This window comes from Apostichopus japonicus, chromosome 8 (genome assembly GCF_037975245.1).
Source record: "Apostichopus japonicus isolate 1M-3 chromosome 8, ASM3797524v1, whole genome shotgun sequence".
Taxonomy (NCBI): Eukaryota; Metazoa; Echinodermata; class Holothuroidea; order Aspidochirotida; family Stichopodidae; genus Apostichopus; species Apostichopus japonicus.
In genome coordinates, this window is record NC_092568.1 from 20,154,713 (window position 1) to 20,169,683 (window position 14,971).

Genomic DNA, 14,971 nt, shown 5'->3' on the forward strand with positions numbered 1-14,971 from the left:
AACTTATCGCAATGTATTCTTTCTTGAACTTTGAAGATGAGCAAATGTGTGACCAATAATTTTTAATTCCTAAGTGCACATTTGCTAGGAATGACAATATTTTACATCATTTCGTTCTTCTCGTTTGTTTGTGGTAGGCGGTGGGGTGAGTGTATGGGATGTTACAGCATTTACAAGAGGCTAGCTCTTGAAATGTACTATTTGCTGTTGTAACTATTCTTGTTTATCTAGTTTTTCATTCGAATTCCTATAACGTCTTGAATTCATCATACTTTAGGACTCTGCAATTTCTGTTGCCCACTGTAGCCCATGGAAACAATATAATAATGCGGACTGTGTGCACTGGATATATTATACACGGTGGACAACATTCGCTGCTGCACCGGCCATGCACGTATTTACTTTAATTTCCACTTCCGCATTAACGTACAGTATAGTAGCAGCTATACTACACTGCAGCCTAACTGAGTTAGTCAGTAAGGCCTTTGTAAGGTTAGACACATTCTGTTATTGTTTTGAAGCAATCATTGGTAAGTATCGTCGAAAGTAAGAAAGCAAATAGTTTATCGTGTAACTCCAAGGATGTAAATATAACTCGAACATATGAATAGTAGAACCAGGCTAGGCGAAAATCGCAGTTATATGCAACGTTAGGATGTTAATTTAGGCTACAGTAAAACGTATACAAGCTTAGCTTTACATTTAGGCAAGGCCTTAGTAACAACTTGGAATTTGGAATTAAAGGATTACTTATACAGGAATGGGTGCATGGGGAGGGGGTGGGGATATCTTGCACGATCATTATCTTCTTTTTCAATTTACTTCCGGCCTGAATCTTGTTTATTATCTGTCAATATCTTTGTTGAAAGCTTCATTGTTTTTGTTTTGCTTTATGGTCACTATCCCATTAACAGTATTCTGTTTTCTAGTGTCCTTCATATTATGCTATTTTCTACTGTACTGTGTTTTATGTTTTCTTCTGTAATATAATGTATAATAAATAAAAACTAATAAAACTTAATATGGGTAATAAATTTGAATTGACATGGCTTGTATTTGTAACTTGCATGTTGTTGGGACCTCAGTATTACTAGCCTGTATCAATTGTGCCATGCTTTTAGAAAAAATCATTAGGCCTACATGATTTTACCATAAAGACAGAAAGTAACCCAAACTTGAAGTGTGCTAGCAAGTCCCTCAATGATTATTTCACAAAAGTGCCGTCAAATGATGATATAAATTTGTCTTAATTTGGCCTCAAATAGCTGTTTTGTCATTACAGTAGCATACTTCAAAGGCCTATATCAATATAGCTTCCTATTTTACTTACTGTATTTGCAAAAAAAGAAAGGATAGTATTTAAAAAAAGTTAAGGTCATCCATATAAATTTCAGACCATTCCATTCCTTTTAAAGCCACTGAAGACTCGCCCCAAACCGCGTGCCGCGCTCTGAAAAAGTTAACTTTCCATTGCTTGCAAATGACGTTTTCTTCTACAAAATGCAGGCATTAATGAAACGTGATACCTTGTTATTTTTTATCTAGACCTGAGATGGCCACGCTGCTATGTACACTGTGTTGTGGGTATTAACCGTAGATGTATGTATTGACTGTACACTAGTGTCTAATTACCGACGGTAGCAAGGTGCAGCATGTATTTTCTGGGATTGATGGTGGTGTCTAACACTTCTGTTACACCTCATTCGAAACTAGGTCAGATTACCGGCATGAGACGTTTCTTTGTGCGCGAGTCTTCACACCCTTTAAGTAGACTGTCCCATAATCGGAACTGGTCATCATTATGAAGATAATGCTATGGAAATTGCTCAAGTTTCTTTCCAATGTTTTTGTCAAAATATGTAAAAGTGCTAAAAGAGATATAAAAGGGGGGGAAAAACAAGGAAACAAAGTTAAGTGAAGGGTTGTTAGCACACTGTCATACTTTAGAATCTAATTCAATGGCTGACTATCCCAAGTGAGTTATGTACATTTTATGTCAAGAAAGTGAAGAACTTAGATCTTACAAAAGACCCATCTTTTTTGACCATTCAGGTTTGGAAAATTGATGGAAGGTGGCAGAATTTCCATGTAGAGAATGTTAGCTATTATGCCATTTTGGAAGTTGAGGTACTAGTAATTTATCTGGTCTAGTGTGGCAAACTAATTGCTTATCAAAATGGTTGGATTGTTTATACACAGATACAAGGATGATGAAATCATATGCAGACCACATAACCTTGATACTCCTGCTACGACCTTACCTATATGATGTACAAAATATTTGCTAAAAATTGCTACCCAATATGTAATAAATTATTGAACAATAAGAAGTGATTTCTTGCAAGCTGTGCTTGGAGTACAGATGGTAATTATACAGTAGTTTGGAAGGGATAGTTAACTTCATAAATGTAAAATAAGAAACATAAAATTAAAAGTAAAAAGAAACAAAAAAAAAAGGAGGCTTTGGGAACAGTGCTTGAAGATGGAAGACATGAAGTCTGTCTGACAATCTCTGTGTACGACTTACAGTAGGCATGAGGACTGTTTACTGTTGATGTAAGACAAAGAGAAAAGATACACAAGAACAAAGAACCTTCTTTGCTCCTTTATTTTATGCAAGTTAGTATAAAAATAGTCAAAGCTATGTCACATGTACTGAAAGACAAAATATAACCTCCATGTTCGGTGGGCTCTTTTAGTACGATTTGATACAATTTCAGTTTTCTTCAACTTGCACACTAACAATGTGGCAATGCTTTTCTAATAGACATGTATATATTTTGGTAGTAATAATAATGATAATAACATTGAGGATTTATAAAGCGCAGACATATCCACCGATAACGGTGCTCAAGGCGCATCACAATATTAACCTGGTCAATGATAACCTGTCAAACATAGAGACAATCCCTCCACATGGCAGCAGCTAAACAGCACCCAGCTGACAGTTTTTATCTCCCAGATCCCCATATTATACACCTGGGTGAAGAGATGCAATGAAGATGAAGTGCCTTGCCCAAGGACACATCGCAATGATCTGAACCTGCAATCCTTAGATCACAAGTCCACTTGTTGTACACAATTTTCAGACTGTTTTTCTTCTCTCTTTGTTCGTTAACAGTTTGAAACCGTCAGGATGGAAGTTGTCCAGATAAATATGGAAGATGGGCCCAGCTCTGCTCAAAGAAACCCAAACAGTCCGTCCATAGAAGAGTTGGCTGATGACTATTTCTCTTCGGTGAATTCGATAGCTCGAAAGTTTATCATCGAGAAGCAAGAAAAGAAGGAGAGTCTAAAGGAGGATTGGAATAATCTCAACCAAAATGAAAAGGACAAATTTATCAATGATTGGTTTATAGATGAAGGTATACGACTGAGATATGAAATAAGAATGCAAGGAATGAGGTCCGCTCCCACAAACGAAAGTGTCTTTGAGACCTACCCGAAACTGAAAGTTCCTTGTGGAGCCAAAACAGTGCAGTATCCAGAATCAGAACAAACAAATCAAGTAAGTCAGAATGTCGTCCTTATGTTTAACTCTGAGTTTATTTTGGAAAAAAATCAATCGTTGCTTTTGACAGAACTTTTGATAATTTCATCACAAAATACACACAGCCATGAAAACTGGAAATTTGCTGTCTAATTGTATATTTATGGATTCATTCTGACCAATTTATTCACACCACCACTGTCTTGATTGTTTGATATATCTGCTTAAAAATTCCTCATTCTTTACCACATACTGTAGCCAAAGTTTAGAAAAAGAAGCAGTCTGTTCATTTTGTTAACTGTATAAAAGACTGCATTAGAGCACTGGAAAAAAATATATAAAAGATTAGGAGACATTTTTCAGTTATTTAATGATGTCAGAGAGATTGGAGATCGGAAGAAATCTGTACAGTACTTCCTCCTGATAATGTTTCTGTACTGTCAAGTTGTCAATATTGACCATCTCTTGTTCAGTGCCATGAAGAGATTAGTAATTCAACTTCGTTCAATTCATTTTCAGTTTCAAATAAGTTTCTCGAATCTTTGAGTAGCAACCACACAAGATACGGTACAGTTGAAACAGAACGTTTATGAAGGGCACTAGAAACCAGAAATACTGCTAATCAAAGTTAACAACCAAAGAGAAGAATTCTCAAAGCTTAAAACAATTTACAAAGATCTAATTAATTGGGAGGAGAGTTTTCCTTCCCTACATTTACCATGTCATTATACTGATTGCGTACAGTCGCTCAATGTTTAAGAGCCAAATGTTAAACAGGTTATGGCACTGTACAAACTGGAATCTGACAAAGTTTACAAAGATATATCCTGTTAGTATTAACTAAGTTTTTATTTACTTTTTTTCTTTCAGATTATTACATGGCGAGATGAATTTTCAGCACCATTCTCTTGGGACACTAAGGTAAGAGTTCTATTGTGTTGCAACGATGTATTTAAATGATATGAATTTCATTTTCAGTGAAGAAGAAATCATTGTAATTACTGAAGTCTGTTTGCTCTTACTTTTTGGTTCCTTATTGAAGGCAATAGGAATGTTTATAATGGTGTGTTACAAAAGCTTGATGGACTGGTGAAGATCATATTGAAAAATGTAAGAAATGTTGGTAATTTGAGAATTTTACAATTTTTGCTTTTTCAGGGTGGTATAAAATATGAAAATGTGTGTAGTTGTTAAAATAATAGAAAATAATCAGCGTGTTTGCTGTCAAATGCTAGGAAGGTGTCTTCAGGCGATCCAATTGCAAGTTTAATTTACGGTGATGTTGATTAGGTTTGCTAAAATTGCAAGCAAATTGATGACCAGACTCTTGCAATTGCTTTCCCTTTAATAAGCACTGTATTCAGTAAAACTTCAGCGAAGCGATTGAAGAATTAAACCAGCTCATCGTTTTTTATCCTCTGAGATATACTAAAAATCCGAAGTTTAAATTGACATTGTGCGCAAGTTGCCACTTGCCAGTGCGTGTAAATTCTTTTATACCTAAACAATTTCTGCAACATTAAATTGACTTAGTCAAGTTACAAGGCAAGTATTGAAAAAATGTTTATAAACTTTTAGAATTTCCAAATTGTTTTCTGCTTGTGATTAATATTACAATGATGAAAACAAAAACTATCTGAGCAAGTAAAACATTAAATAAAGGGATGAAACAAACAATCACCCCTTATTAATGAATATTACTTCAGCTTCGATCTTTGATGCTCCTGTTACATTACTGTACTGCACAAACACTGTATTTTTGCTTTCTATGGAACATAGCACATTGAGAGAAAATATTGTAGTGTAGTTATAATACCACAAATTATGTTTTTCTTTGTCTTACACCACTGTAGGCAAATCATGTCATGGTATGAAAGTGAGTTATGAGTAAGTCATGAATCACATAATTTAAGAATATTTTGAAAGCGTCTCACTGGCCAGTTTGCATACCACATATAAAAAGAAACTAATGGTGTGTCTTGCACTTATCCATCCAGGGAAAAAAAAATTGTATTTTTTTTCCGTAGAAGATCGTGCTAGGAGCAAAACATCAGGCCCTCTAACTTTAACATATTTACCTGCAGTACACAGGATTTTTGCAGAGGATAAGCAGATTGCTAACATTTTTGTTTTTGTCCTCTCATAATTTATTAGTAGTATTAGTCTGTTGTAGCTTTATTCCTGCGTTGTCAATTTTTGCCAATGGTTTTATTCTTCTGAATCTCTTCTTTCTTTTCTCCAGTGCCAACAAAACCTAGGACTCTATGCAGAAGAACAATCCTCAACATTAGATTCCTCTGATAGTAACCTCAACTCTTCCCAAGTATCCACGGATCTCGATAGCTCGGAATTGTTTTCAAGGGTAAAGGTATGTGTTTGTTGCATCCACTTTTGAGTTCATTAATACGTCTCGTATATGTCAACTCACCACAATTTCCAAACTCTATCAAGCTGTGATATGACTGGACTCTTCCCAAGTTTTCACCAATCTCTATAGCTACAAATTGTTTCCAGAGTATGGTATGTGTTTGTTTGTTTAATCAATGGTTTATGAACACCTCCCATATCCGTCAACTCGACACAATTTCGTTACAAAACCAAACTCTTCCCAAGTAATCCCAGATCTCAATATCTCTGAGCTATTGTCAAGGGTAAAGGTAGATTGTATAATCTAGGGCTCATTCAAATTGTACTTCTCATACTGTATCACATCTCACTACACTTTCTAGTACCTTCATGCTGTGATATGAGAGAAACACGGGAATCGTATGAAAGCTGGACACTTCCCAAATTTCCACCCATCTCGATAGCTACGAACTGTTTCGAAAGTAGTGTTGTGTAATTGTGTATCTAAACAAGGTGCTAACTACACCTCCAATTTGTGAACACACCTCATGCATTTGGTTTTTTCAAACTGTGGATACCACATTCTCTAGCAGGTTGGATTCATCCTAAGTATTCACTGATTTTGATAGCTCTGAACTATTATCAAAAGTGACAGTATTTAGTCAATTGTATGTTAAAGCAAGGCTTTGTTGACACCTGCCATATGTGATTGCACAGTCATGCTAGTTCTTTGGTCTAGATATATGAGGGAAGGTGTTGCTCATTACGTAATTGACCAGTGCTTTGGGTGAGTAAAAGTGCTGTTACATTGGAAGCAATGAAACCTGGCATCTCGGAGGTTGTAGGTTCAAGCCCTGGCTGGCTAAAAGCAAGGTGGGTTTTCATCTAGGTGGACCCCACAGTTTTGACCCACCCTCCGTTAAGTGTAACTTACAAACCATTTATTTGGTTTCTCCCATATATGGCTCCTTATGGTATTCAAAAAGTCTGCCTCTTGGGCCTACCATTTATTATGGAAGTATATGCTCAAACTGATTGAATACACTCAAGTGCAAATGGAGATGATTTGACCCTATTTGTATTATAGAGCTTAAAATGAATTCACATGCTGAGATGCTAATTGTGACCTCACACCTCGGTTTCTTACGCTCTGCTTTCTCTTCTTGTATTTTCTCGATGAAGGATAAAACGAACAGACTAAGCAGTGGAGATGTAAACATTCACGTCAATCCTACGTTCAACCTGGAGTCAAAGGTGACGGGGAATACTTCAAATTCTCAGGCGAGGAACAAACAAGAATCTCAGCCGGTGATGACTCAGCCGAAAGCTGCTCAGAAACCGACCAATCATCAGGTCAAGAAGCCTACGACAAACGGAGGGGCTACCGTACCCGTTCATAAACCTGCTCAACCGCCCCCCGTCGCCCCAGGACAGGTGATGGCGAGAACGAATCTAAACTCCAGCCGTAATTCGCAGTCATCGATCAGCAGCAGATCTAGTTATTCGTCTACATCCTCGTCCCGTCCGTTACAGCCACCTCCCTCCAAACCCGTCGCCATGGCAAAGCCCTCGCAGCCGCCTCCGACGGCACCTGCGCAGCGACCGGCCGACAACCCTCCTCCGCCTCCCTCGGCTGGAAAGACCCAAAGTCTCCAACGAGGTCTACCAAAGAATGAGACACCACGGTCGGCCCAGTCTTCCCAGCCATCGGTGAGGAAACCTGCAGACAAAGGCAACGAACGGAAGGTCTCTTCGGAGGGTCCCAACGTGAAGGATTCCAAACTCGATCTGAATAAACCAACGGCTAGAGACAGCACAGAAGAGGGCGACAAACCCACCGATAAGAATGCATCCGAGAGTGACGAGAAGGTACGTGTCACCGTTACGGGAAACGATAATGTCCTTAAGATCTTACACTGTGTACCACCTGTCATACATTTATGGGGAGAGGAAGGTTATCTGATAGAGAATATAGCTAACAGTCTCTCAGTTTGAACATTATCTTTCAGGTTTTGAGAGAAGTTGTAAAAAATTCAAATATGTCAAACAAAGCTGCACTGGAAATTATCTGAAGTTTATCCCAAACAAGTAAAAACTGTCTATTTGACGAAACTCCTCTGATTCACATTATTTTCCGAAAATAAAATTGCTGATGGTACTGACAGAAATCTATTGATCGCTAGGGAATTGTTATGATTCGCGAAAATGTACGCAAGAATTGTCATCTGATATCCTCATATCTTTGGTCTAAATCTTTTCTTCTTCTTCTTTTTGGTTTTACAGGTGGACACTCATAGCAGTGCAGCCTTTGACTTCCTTCTACAGTGGTAACCATAGCAACATGCAGATTGGAGCTGCCTTCACAGTCACCCACTCTAACAGTGAGAGGGAAGTACTCAAGATATTCACACCCTCATTATAAGTGTGCTAATACCTTTATGCTGGTCACTAATGTAGTACAGGACATACATACATGCATCGTTATTGACTCAGTAAATAAGTAGAAGAGCCTGTCCACTCAGCCAAATGTAACCTCCGCATGAAACACTGTGCAGGCATAAATATATGGTTTAATAGCATGTAAGAAAATATTAAACCACTTGAAGTTTCATTGAAGTATTGTACAAGAAAGGTGAAGGCCATCCGGACTCGATTTGTTATTCACAAAATCGTCCTTGTGGGGTTAAATTTATCTCTGTATAAGTAGAAAAGCATGAAGACCACGATAAACACTAATGTATACACACACCACACACAAACACACACTCACTAATCAGTTTCCGATATGCGGCGACTCGTGTGGAATTAATCTGGTTCCCCTTGCCTTATATTGTTTTTGGTATTTTTGGTAGAAATAAGTTTTGTATGTCTAGGGACTTCTTGTCTATGCAAACCTCTGAATGTTTTTATTGACTGTTGTTTGCATGAACACTCATAATGTTGAACCTATCCATAACATATCAAAACAAAATCAGAAAAGAAGCAAGAAAAATGAAGGCAATAGCAGATTAGGTATAATAAAAGTGGTAATGCAAATACTGCCCTAGTGGTGTTCTTTGCTAAAAATCAAGCGAGATGTTACACTATATGATGATAATGTTAGCTTGTGTATATGGTAGCCAACATAATGAAATAAATAAATTGAGGTATTTTGCAAAGGGTTTCTCCAGTCATGCCCAAAATTCGACAGAGGGCAGTGTAATATCAGTCCTTTCTAGGTCTTTTAAAAATTCCACAGGCTGCAGTCTGTGCTGACCATAATAGTTCTGTCAGTTGAAAAGTCTAGTAGTATGTACGATTTGTTCGCACAAAAACATGTTTCTGGAAGTTTCCAGTCCAGCTAACTATTTTAAGCACTCAGACTCGTGTCTTGAAAAGCGCGTCCTTCGTTCGTCGAAACCGCACAAGTGGAACATTGAAGTAGTCAATCACTAGGCCCGTCAGTATGCAAGTTCATCTGGGCTGTTCGCAGCTTGTGGTTGCAAGCATGCTACCATATATCAGAGATTGTTTAACAGTACAGGTAACACGCTTTGGGACCGATATGATGGCGCCCTCTTTCAAAGTATCGGAGCTCCCCATAGTCTCTAACTCATAAATGTTAAAGACCTCTGAGGTATGACGTGGATCGATGTTATTTAGATATTATAATGAAAAATACAACAACAAAAAACACTGCTATGTGATTGGATGATGGTAATGAAACTATGAATTCTGCTCAAAGAAGCTGTTGGTGTTTTTGAAGTAATTAAAGCCTCCTGCAAAGCAAGCCAAACGTGCGCAGTAGCAACCTAAACCTTTAGATAAATGCATCGAGTGCTTCGACTTATTTTCATCCTGAGAATAATGAGAAATATGGTGGTAGGATTTTGAGTTCATAAAATAGTACAAACAATTTTACTGGTAGCATGTTGCAATACTGTAATGTTATTATTTATGTCCTAACTGCAAAAGATATTAAAAAATATCTAGACTGAATTTCTTCTATCTACTTAGAAATTTCTACGGAATTTTTTTTTCATGAAGGTTAGGGTCTCCGCTTATGTGATTGTGGCACTTTTGATATACAGAATAATGAAAAAGTTCTGTTTTTTTCTTGTGAAGGGTAGAAACTATTAAAGATGCAAAAGGGTAAAAAGGAAAGGGATAAAAAAACAATGTTACCTCTGATATAAAGAAGATAGGAGTTTTAGTGTGGTACTATGGAGTTTTATTTTGTTACTATGGCAACAGATTCAACAGGGTTATATACGAATCATTTCTCACCATTTACATCACATGACACTTTGTTTCCAGTTCCACCCTTGGCTTGGAAATAACTTGATTCTCAAATTACTGCTGTTTTCTTTTTCGACATTGTTGGATAACTCTTCCAAGTCAAGGTTTTTGGTACAGTATGTACTACTACTAGCCTCTATTCCCTCAAATTTATGCAATGAAAGATATTTTTCTTTTCAGTTTCTCAAAAAAGATTGAAGAACTTTCTGGCTACATCAGCTATTGTCAAGTTTAGCTAAAACTTGTTTATTTCAACTACTGAGATTTAAATTAAAACATTTGATATATGACTGACTCTCTAATCTCACTGCAACATTCACATCATCAAAATAATCAGAGATTAAAAAGGCCAAAACAAAGGCACTTTGCATCAAGGGGAGGCATATTTCCTAAAACAGTTGCATGTTTATTTGCAGTTTAGCCTAATAACCTGTTTCTAGGAACCATTCATTATCCTCGAAGCTGAATTTGCTAGAAATCCTTCCTTCCTTCCTGGAAAAGCAACCATCGTGGCACATCCGCTTTACACACTAAAAGTGGTTAGTTGTGATATAATGAAAGAGTCCTTATACATTTTCTTAGTGGTCTGTGTCTCAGTTGTCTGCCAATATGGCGACCAGGCGGCTTGTTTGTCCAGAGCCAGCGAAACAATATGTTATTGTTTGCTCTGATATGTAAAAGTTGACCGCTATCTCACCATATTATCTCACCATATTGGGTAATTACTCTTTACACTCTTGCCAATTACCCTGAAATTAAACTCAGGTCAGGGTAATCTACACACAAGGACTTTGCTCCTGTAAACAAAGTTATGTAAACTTATTCTCACGATTGCTTTTATACCAATAGAGAGCATCATTACTTTAGAAAATGTTTTTTTTTTTAAATCATCACTTTGGCATTTTTCGGCACAGTTTAAGATGGTAGATGTAATGTAATTGCAACAATCCAATGCCAAAATTGTGGGTATAAACTAGCAATAGAAATAATGTCGGAGCGTCATCTGAGATGTATCGTCCTGGCGTAGAAGAGAGGAGAGTTTTTATCGCCTCCAAATTTTAATGCTTTTTAATCATTTTACTGTAGTAACGGTTTACTGACAAAGCACTTTTGATCTCATTTGTAGTTCCTGTCTGTTAAAACCTGTGCCTGGATCACGGCATTAAATATTGCAAAATGTAGTCTGAAAATACCATTAGAACATTCATGTTCTTAGAACTTTGAATAACATTATCATTGCTTCATTGTGTAAACAGTCTTAGGAGGTTAGGGATCAGTGGCTTGCTTTCTATGTCACTTTATTTTCTGGTTATTATTGTTTTTATTGTTATTGATATAAGTATTTACGTTTATCACAGACAAGGTACGCATCACCTCAGGTTTAGACAGCTCTATGTTAGCTTATATATGACCATGGTATTTTTTATACAGATGTCACTTAATTCTGAAGTCACTTTCAGTCACACATAGATGAATTTGGATACATTTATTGTTCATTGTGTACTTGAAGTTGTTTCAAGTATCCTCAGAGTTCAGTGATATCACAACACAAGGGTAAAAATCAGTGCAGCAGCGTACAAAAAACAATATATGTTTTTGTTTTGTTTCTTTGAATTTGTTTTTATTCCATTTTAGAGTATGAATTTTAGAAGGCTGTTTTTTTACTAATATGCTTATGTGAGCTCCTTCTTGTTTCTTTTTTGCTTTCTAATTCATCATATTTCCGTTCCACAAAAGTAGAAATATTTTCCATTTCAATTCCTCTCTATGTAGAGTTTGTGCAGTATTTATTTTTTGGTTAGCTTAGTGCAGTCTTTTATTATTATTTATTTTTATTCACTATATCGTTACAATTTAGTTCTTATTTAAAGCATTGTGCATTTATAACATTATCGATAGGTTTACCAATTCATTGAATGGTATTTTCTCATTAACTTTCCTAGTTCTCTCCTTTTTTTAACTTATACCAATTTTACTGACTTAGTTTTTGACTTATTTTAGTTTACATTTACTTACCATAGAAGTTACCTGTTTTGCGTGAATTTCATACGTAGTGCATATATATATCCTTATTCATTCGTTTAGCACTCATTTGATAGCAATATCAGTAACAAAATGTCTATTTTCCCTCTTAAAAATGTGTTCAAAAGTACCTTTGTGAAATGTTCTATACCTCAATAGTTGTCACAGATGTTGAGAAGTGCTGAGTTTCTAATAGTTGTCTGAGTGAGGTGAAGTAAATGATGATATGATGATGATGATGATATTGAAGCAAATTCTGGGGCAATTACTGATAATTCTGTTAATTTACATGGAATACATTTAAGACTTAAAACTGATACTTTTGGTATTGTAAGAACTGAGGAAATAAGGGCATAATAAGATAAGTGGCATACCGATGGTGGGTGATGGAGGAACACAAGTGGTGGGAGGAGGAGGAGGTACAGTAGGGGCTGAGTAAAGTGAAGGAACTACCAGTGTGCATTAATAATATTTAAGTCACGCACGCCTTTAAAGGAAAAACTAATAGCTTTGACTTACCGTCCAGGATTGATTAAATGGTCTTTCTTGTTCCTAAATATGTCTTGCTTTTTTTTAAGTTCAATCTTGTGGTGTTTTTATTTTGAGAGGCTTCTTCAAGTTTTGTTTAGGTTTTAATTGGAATAGCACAAAAGTTCTTGTATACAAAGATATCATTTTATAGAGGCATTTTGAAACACTTCTGATGTCGTTTTAACAGGTTGCTTCATCCATTGTTTAAAATACTTCTTTTTAGCGTTTAACTTCTGTGATTAGTTTCTCGATGTTCAAAAGCACAAACATACCCCTTAAATGTATTGGTTGGTAGAATTCTTGCCTAAAGTTGTATGCAAAATGTTGACAAGAGGATATTCAGTTTCTACTTTTGTATGTTTACTTTTTATTAACTTTTAATTACTTTGCATGCATCTCATAGTGAACTGTTTGTTAACTTTTTAATACTACATTTGGTCCCAAAGATGCTGCTTTTAATGATATTATCTCACTATTAGACATCACAACCGTCTCTCTAAGTGGTTATTGTTCACTAGGTCAAAGTTAAATCAGTTCTCCACATTCCTGCAGGTTCTACGTTTTATTTGCCTTTTTATCTTTCGTGTAGAAAGGATTAAAGTTACAGTAACAACAGGTTCACCAGTCATGTTCATTTCATTAGATTAATAAGAAGAAGATAAAAAAAAAAACGTGCTTCATAAACTACAAACCACTCTACCGCAGGACCTGAAGGTTCACTAAATTATGTTAAAGATTTTTTGACAATCGTTATCGGTTTGTAAAGCTGTCAAGATGGCCGGCAATACTTTCATGGCTATATCACGTTTCGGTGTCAATGCTGTTTTAAATGATGTTATCAAAGACCCTTGCCTTAGCGGTACTCTTTAAGCACATCAAGGGGTGGTCTGAGGGTATCTTTTGCTTGTTGTGTAAATATTTACTCTAACACAACAATACCCTTTTCTTGTGTTGAGTGTTTTTGCTGGAAGGTATATCCAAAGAGTTTCATATTCCAGACTATACACCCAAGTTGTAAACAAAAGGGAGATTAATTGTTGCTTAGTACAGTGACTGAGAAGGGGGTTGGGGTATGAGTGGGGGGAGGGGTGAAGGGGTGGTGCAGAATGGAACAATTTGTTCAGGTTGAGGAATTTTCCAGCAAGGTGACTTCTATAATTTTTATAACCAAGGTTTGTGAATAGTGCAATGGTGGTGTTTTGGAAATTGTGTACATATACTTTTTATCGACCTCATGTGCATTCTAATTTATTTATTCACTAGGTGAATGTTCTTAATTAATTTGTAATATGTGTAGGAAAGAGTTTAATTGTAGTTTAATTTAAGAGATTGTAGATACAACTCCATCACATGTGTATGGTTTATAAAGGTATCTGCAAATGCAAGTTATCTGTCCAAACAGAATGTATGTTACAGCCGATGGAATAATGCATAGAAAAACATGAATGTGATTTTGAATATTTGGTGAAGCCTGACAGTGGATTCTATACCACTAGATATCTTTTCACTGGTTTCAAACCATTTGGACATAACATCTAGTGTCATTATGGCCCAGCAGGTTATGGCATCAGCATATATTTAGAGTGGGAGTTTGTGGAGGGGGAATGGGGTGTGGTCCAAATCCCTTTGGCTGTTTCAAAATAGAAATCCATTTGCCTGGGTTATTTTAACTTCCCATCGTATTTAACAAAGGTTCTTCGTTGTCAAGTGTCTCTTCCAAGAGCTGATCTGAGTTGGTCAGCGGGTCAGTAGCATGATTGATGTATAATGTATTAAGCAAATACATCAGCAAACAAGGACATATTGTTTGGTCAAATATGCAGACCAGACTCAAATGACTGCTTTCAGCACTGATCTTTCATACTCAGCACTCTGTTTAATACTCACATTGAAGTAACTAACGTTCTTCTAGTGTTTCAACATCATATCTTGATAAATTTTTGATTGTCCTTCAATATGAATATACAGAGGGCTTAATTGTATTTGAAGTAGACTTTTTAAATTCCAAATCTGTACTGACAACCATTGTAAGGGTATGGCTCGCCATGGTCGACGGTAAAAGTCATTGATTAATGATAGATTTCATAATCCCGGCATGTCTAGTTTTCTCAGTTTTAGCTAATATATTTATAATAGTTGAGTCCCGATAATATTACTGTCCGTCTTAGATGATATTCAAGCTCTTTGTATTTAAAGTAACTAATGTATTCTTATCTTGGCATGTATGTACAATGTAGAAAACAATGACAGAGGAATGCTTGAAAGTAAACAAATAAATATTGAGAAGTGGAAAAGAAATGAAAA

General features: G+C 36.3%; 1 protein-coding gene across 1 annotated transcript; it reads left to right on the plus strand.

The window, feature by feature from the left end:
- The first annotated feature begins 372 nt into the window (after positions 1–372).
- On the plus strand, positions 373–14,971 carry LOC139970963 (uncharacterized). The gene is made up of 6 exons (XM_071977056.1): positions 373–530; positions 3,122–3,508; positions 4,361–4,411; positions 5,733–5,858; positions 7,019–7,705; positions 8,120–14,971. Exons 2-6 carry the CDS (start codon positions 3,137–3,139, stop codon positions 8,165–8,167), a joined length of 1,284 nt encoding a protein of 427 aa, XP_071833157.1. The 5' UTR covers positions 373–530; positions 3,122–3,136; the 3' UTR covers positions 8,168–14,971.